Source organism: Chelmon rostratus, chromosome 15, assembly GCF_017976325.1.
Source record: "Chelmon rostratus isolate fCheRos1 chromosome 15, fCheRos1.pri, whole genome shotgun sequence".
NCBI lineage: Eukaryota > Metazoa > Chordata > Actinopteri > Chaetodontiformes > Chaetodontidae > Chelmon > Chelmon rostratus.
The window spans coordinates 13,979,793-13,985,896 of record NC_055672.1 but is presented as its reverse complement, the minus strand read 5'-3'; the positions used below and the strand labels follow the sequence as shown (position 1 = coordinate 13,985,896).

General features: G+C 44.2%; 1 protein-coding gene across 1 annotated transcript in view; it reads left to right on the top strand.

Moving 5' to 3' along the window:
• Positions 1 to 1,231: 1,231 nt before the first annotated feature.
• LOC121618639 (fibroblast growth factor receptor-like 1) overlaps positions 1,232 to 6,104 on the top strand; it is a 28,713-nt gene continuing 23,840 nt past the window's right edge. The window contains exons 1-2 of the mRNA XM_041954167.1: positions 1,232 to 1,480; positions 2,221 to 2,316. Coding sequence (XP_041810101.1) covers positions 2,232 to 2,316 — 85 coding nt within the window. The 5' untranslated portion in view covers positions 1,232 to 1,480; positions 2,221 to 2,231. The remainder of the gene's footprint in view (positions 1,481 to 2,220; positions 2,317 to 6,104) is intronic.

Genomic DNA, 6,104 nt, shown 5'->3' with positions numbered 1-6,104 from the left:
TACAGCTTGAGGCTATTTTAGTTACTATTTGTCAGTGTTTCCTGCCACTTGAGTAGGCAGTGTGGGCCTACTCATCAGATGAGCAACACCCTACTTTGCTGAATTTCTGAGTTTTGTGGAGGGTTGGAATGACGCATTTTAGTGCTTCAGATTTTCCCACATAGTTAAAAGTGGCACTACACTTTACACAGAAAGACCAGTTTACTCGTCATGAGAAAGCACCTCGCCCTGTGGAAACAGATAATGTCTTGTGTGGCTCAGTATGGAGCTTTTCAAAGAAACAAAACGGGGGCATTGAGTTTGAAAGACATGGATCCTTACCAGAAATGCAGGGTCTAATGAAATTCTGCTATTGATCGTATCATGGGAAGTGTAAGAGCCAGCTTTTTGTGAAGCTTTTGCCTTACTGCAGCCTTCATGTCAGGATATGTCTGCTGTGAATTTGATTTTGTTTCTATCTATCTCACAGAAATACCTCAACTTTGTGGAAATGCACTGCAAAAATTCTCGAGTAAACCTCTAGAGCAACACAATGGTAACCTCAGACAGGGAAACATTTTGTCTCAAAGGCATAACTGTCAGTAGTGGATTTGAGGCAAAAAGAGCAGTGGAACACATATCCTATTGCTGATTTTGCAAACATACACAGAACTGAGTGAAAACTGTTCTGCATTATGTTAGGAAGTGAGCTGATCAAGATAGTGACCACTAGATGGCAGCACTTGTTCATGGTGTGGCATTAAAATAGTATTTATCATTCATAGCGCACGGAAATACACGATTGAACATATATTTTAATTTATTCAACCTGAAATATATAAAATTAAGTATTCCAGATGTGTTTTCAGCTGCGACTTCTGAAGTTAAAACTTTAATAATAGTGTGGTGATTTGAATGCCTAGCAGTGAGTTAATAAGTACTTTTCTAAAAGTTTTTAATCTCATGTAGGGGAATAGCAGCAAAGCATTCTGGGAACTTGCCTTTAATAAAGACTTAATTATGCAATGATGTTTGTATCGAGCTCCAGACTCCACAGCTGTTATCAGTTTTCTCGTACATTAAGCTGACGGCGGTGAGATAATGGCTTTGTGATGAAGAGGTTCGTGTGGGTGAGAGATAAAGAGTTAAACGTGTCCGGACTCTGCGGGCTGTGATTGGCCCGCAGCGGCAGCTCTGGGACGGACAACGAGCCTCCGCTCTGCGCGCACTGGAACAGTCACTCGGTGGACGAAGCGGACTACACAGACTGGACTGAGGTTTTAAAAATGAGCTCATGAGACTTTTGGTTGCGGATTCGCGGTTTCGTTACGGCCTCGAGTCCGTTATTTTTCTGTCAGAGACGAGCACGCGCTGGTCCGGTAGAGGTCGGTGAGAAGTCGACCACTGACACTTTTGATTCATGGACTCAACACGGACTTTAGCTAAAAGCATTTCTGTCAAGAGGCTGGTTCAAGGTTGACTTCATTCATAGAATATCCAGGTACGTTATCGACACCTTTATACTGGCCTTTCCTCCGTTTTTGTTGACATTTTTTTCCCGTTTATTTGCATGCAAGCTACAAGTGGGCAGCATCAGTGATATCTTACTGAAAATGCAGCAAAGATAAACTAGCTAAAACAGACGGTTTAATACACGGTTCAAGACCTCCGTTAGCCTTTTGAATATTAGCACATGTTCGTAAATGTGCTGTAACATTAACTAGGACTTCTTAAACTTTACAAGTACCCTAAGAGACCCCAATGTAAAGCCCCAGACAGACCCCACAGAGTGTCTGACTGTACATGGACTGTGAATAATCACTCTCACACTGTCTATGATAGTGCTAGCTTACTGTTGGTCTGTTGTTATGGAAGTTGTATAGATTTCTGACATCAAACTTTATTTATTTTGGGTTCCTTCTGGACTCTGCAGACCTTCTTACAGACCCCAAAATGTCAAAGGAGTCTAGTTTGGGAAATACTGAGGTCAACTCAACCAAAAGCTTTTTTCAGACAGAAAAAGTCTTTTGAGTACCTGAAACCTGAGTTGTGATTAATAGTACAGTCATTGATATTACTTGTGTATAACATTATGTTATATTTCATATGGGGAAGTTTTATTAATCATAGCATGTGAAATTGGCTTGATCAACATAGATTTTTTTCCCCCTAAATCCTCTTATAGCCCCATTATTCTCCATGGATTGGTGTTTATACCCTGTGTCACCATGTGTCTTGCAGATTTAGGGAACATGAAGTTGTCTTTGGACAGTATGGGCATCCTGAAGATTGTGCTCTTCATCTTTGAGGCCATTTTACTGACCGACTGCGCAAGAGGTGAGAGCAGCTTTTTAAACCGCCTTTCTTTCACACCGATATCGCGTGTTTTAAAGTTGGACGGTCACGCCAGCTCATTAAAACTCAAGTTAACTGGCTGGTTTCTTGTGAGCATGAAGAAAGTCTCAGTTGGGTCTGAACATTTTGCGCGCCGGCACGTAAGAGACGGAAAACTCAGAGCTGAAAAAACTTTAAATAGAGCCCAAAATCAACACGGGGCAGGGGAACGAGAGAGGGCAAGCCAACCCCTACCCCCAGTTAGTTCGTGTGTGTTTCAGTCATGGCCGTGCATGTGAGTGTGTGTGTGTTTGCACATTCACTACAGCTAAACCAAACAAACATCATCCATCAGCTTCCCAGGGTGAAAGAACACAAGTCAGTCAGTAAGGGTCCAGCTCCCGCGACTGGCCAAGAGACTGTCTCACACCAGCCTGTGTGTGTGTGTGTGTTCATGACCGAAGCACTGAGTGGAGAGTGGGAGACCTCAGTCCAACCACAATTCATTGCAGTGTTTATTGTGCCAGTATCAATACTTTGCTTTATAAAGACAACTTACAGTGAGCTTGTCAACAGGTCATGAATAACTGTCGAGGCAATTTCTATGATTTCATCCACCATAACTGACAACTGAACCATGTCTGATGCAATCCAGTGCCATGAGTCAAACACCGAGGCAAAACTTGAAGCCACACTCGGGCTTTAATGAGAGAAATCTGAAAGCCAGACACATTTCCCCGGAAGACCACGCACTGGCAAAACAAGCTGGCTCCATAGCGCACTCTTTATTCTCCAGCTCAGCGTGGAAGTGAATTCAAGAGGCGTCTGATAGGTACAATACCTGCATGTGGCCATCAGGGCTCGAGGTTGAGGAGGCGGCAGGGGGGGTTTGGCGGCGGTTAAGAGGGGGAGATTAGATCTGTGGGTCTGCAGACAATGCCTCATTCACAGCGTGGCAGCCGTGCCTTCACAGCACGACTAAACCAAAAGTAAACAAGACGTGAAGGCTAAATAAGATTAGATGGCCAATTTTGTATGTTTATAGATTAACAGATGTCAGTGAAGGAGCAACCCAAAGGAGAATCCGACGGGATGGTGGAGATTGGAGGTCCGATGGGTCTAAACTCATTTGATGTCAGACAAGAAGGAAGAATTTGCAGCCTGTTTTTCATAATTTCTCTGAAAGTGGTAACAGATGCACAGGCAGATAGACACATCAGCGGATTGGTGATTGGCAGACAGAGTGAGTGAGATGATTTTGAATGATGCTTGACAATCTGTGAAGTGCAAATATCTCACAGTTCTTCCAGCAGAAGCAGCGATACAGTGAGCTCTGTGTTACAGTCCAAATGCAACAGCTTGACTCTGACATCCTGTGAAATACAGTCAGGGGGCTCTGACTCGCAGCTTGTGCTTTTATGGTGAAGCCAAGGCCAGAAAAAAGCTGTAAAACTGTCCCTGTAAAACTTAACAATGTATGATGACATCTTTGACAAATGTAATTTAAATTATAAAGGACAGGCCCCCCTTTGACTTATGTGTGAAATGGTAAAAAGACATTGGACGTGTTACTTTACTGCTTTTATCTAAACATTTTAAACAATGCAGCTGAGAAGACAGTATGTTCGGGTGAATGATTTTAAGCCTGTTGCTGTCAGTCATCAGGCGACATCTGACCCGGGACCCCCTGTCCTTGAGCCACACACACACACACACACACACACACACACACTCACACACAGGCACATATGGACCCTCCCTCTCTCCACTGCTTCGACTTTGCGACTGGCCGAGCAAGAATTATTTCCTAAGACCCCCCTAGGAACCCCCACACTTCCTCCGTCCCAGCGCCTTCTCCCCCCCCCCTCTGGTGCTTCGCCACCCCCAGCAGCTGGAGGAGGTGCGCAGTGATGTGTCCCAGCAGAGTCTCTAATGTGGTGACAGGCCCGGGGACCACTGGGCTCCACTAACTGAGGAATGCAGCGGCCTGGACATATGGATCTGCAGAAATGCACCCTGGGAGAAACAGTGAAACACCAGGTGCCTGCTATGCAACAGGACTCGCTAACAACGAACACATACACACGTACTGATTGGACTGTTTGGATGCATTTTAATGAGAAACAGGCATCAAATACAGTTGTGTCCTTTTGGGCATGTATGTGACTCTGCTTTATCCCTGTTTTCTAACACGCACATGTTTGCTTCACCTCTGGAGCCATCTGGTGAAGTTTAGAGCATGCAAACTGCATGCCCTGTTGGAAAATATACATTTTATAGCAGCGTTACATCATGGTTTCATAACAAGAAGGTACTATGAGATAAATTGTATGCCAAGGGCTTTTAAAATTGCAAGGCCATTTGGCTCCCAGACAGTTTTCCATTTCCTTTAACCGTAATGAGGCTAGTTTCTCAGTAACCAAATGCCCCAAAGTCCTCTTATTTTTTAAATAGCTCCCGAATAGTAAGAAGGTGTAACAGTGGTGTTCTGGCCCATGGGCCAAGCTGGTGAGGCATGGGGGAGAAAAGCTGAAAAGCTTGGCTGTGCTGCTGTGTAGCATGTTTTTTTCTGCAATCTTTGCCAAAGTCACGCTGTAATGCTCCATTTAGGTATTCGAAATGAAACTAGTTTCATGTTACATTTGGTTTTCCAGCCCACACCAAACAGTGGAACTCGAGGGAAGTCAAACATCTCTCTTCTTCTGCTTCAACTCTACTCAGTGCGACTGTTCAACGCATCACCTCCAATTGCCTGCCACCCTTCTGACACATGTCCCCCTTCTTTTTCCCTGCTTCTCGGTGCATTTCCTCCCATTTATTACCAGTGTAAAGTTGAAGGAAGTGAGTTAAGTTAATGTGCTGTCGTTAAAACAAGGCATGAGCTGACCTTTACTCCCACCCAGCCTTTCTCAACTCTCCATAGCCCCCATTTACTGAGTCTGGGTCCATTTGTGGAGAACAATGGATGGATTATTACTTGTGGCGGTCCCCCAGGTTGGACAGGGCAGCAGTGATTAATTTTAAACACTCCCCATCCCTGTAGACTGGACTTATTTGCCATCTATTAGAACTCACAGTAGACGAGGGACGCTCTCTTCTGAGGCGCTGCCATGTAGAGGTGCGTGAGAAGAAGTTACGAGAGTGAATGAGCGCTGCTTTCGTGCGTCTGAATATATGTGTGCGTTTTATTAAGCAGGCTGAAATTACCCTGAGAAAAGTCATGATAATGAGACATCCAAGGAGCACAGGGCAATTTGGAAAACCTCAGAGGTATACCAACAACTATTCCTGCTCCACCTCCTTCTCCTCCAAACCAGGTGGAAATAATATTCCTCCTGCTATGATCCCTCTGTTTCTATCACGGAAATAATGTTACCACCACTACAGCAATCCGCGTTCCAAATCTATCAGCGCATACTGCTGACCCTGTCAGTTCAGGAGGAAACACTCGGAGAGAGGAATGTGTCAGAATTCACCCCTGCAAGGGGAAAGAAAGGAAAGGGCTGTAGCTGTGATAAGTAGTCATAATGGAGGTCACTCGCTGTTTACTTTAGCAGGGTCATATAATCCCTGTGAGCAACACTCCCCTCATTGACTGACTTTAATGGCCACTTCAATTAGCATTCATGTGGAATTTCACCACAGCATTGTCCGCTTTCAGTGTTTGTCACTTTCAGCTGTATGCTAATGCTCACATGCACATGAGGTGAATTACATTTCCTTTTTTGCTTTATTTGTTTATTTATTTTTTAAAAAGAAAATCTCATTGAATCATACCAAGGTCTGCGTGT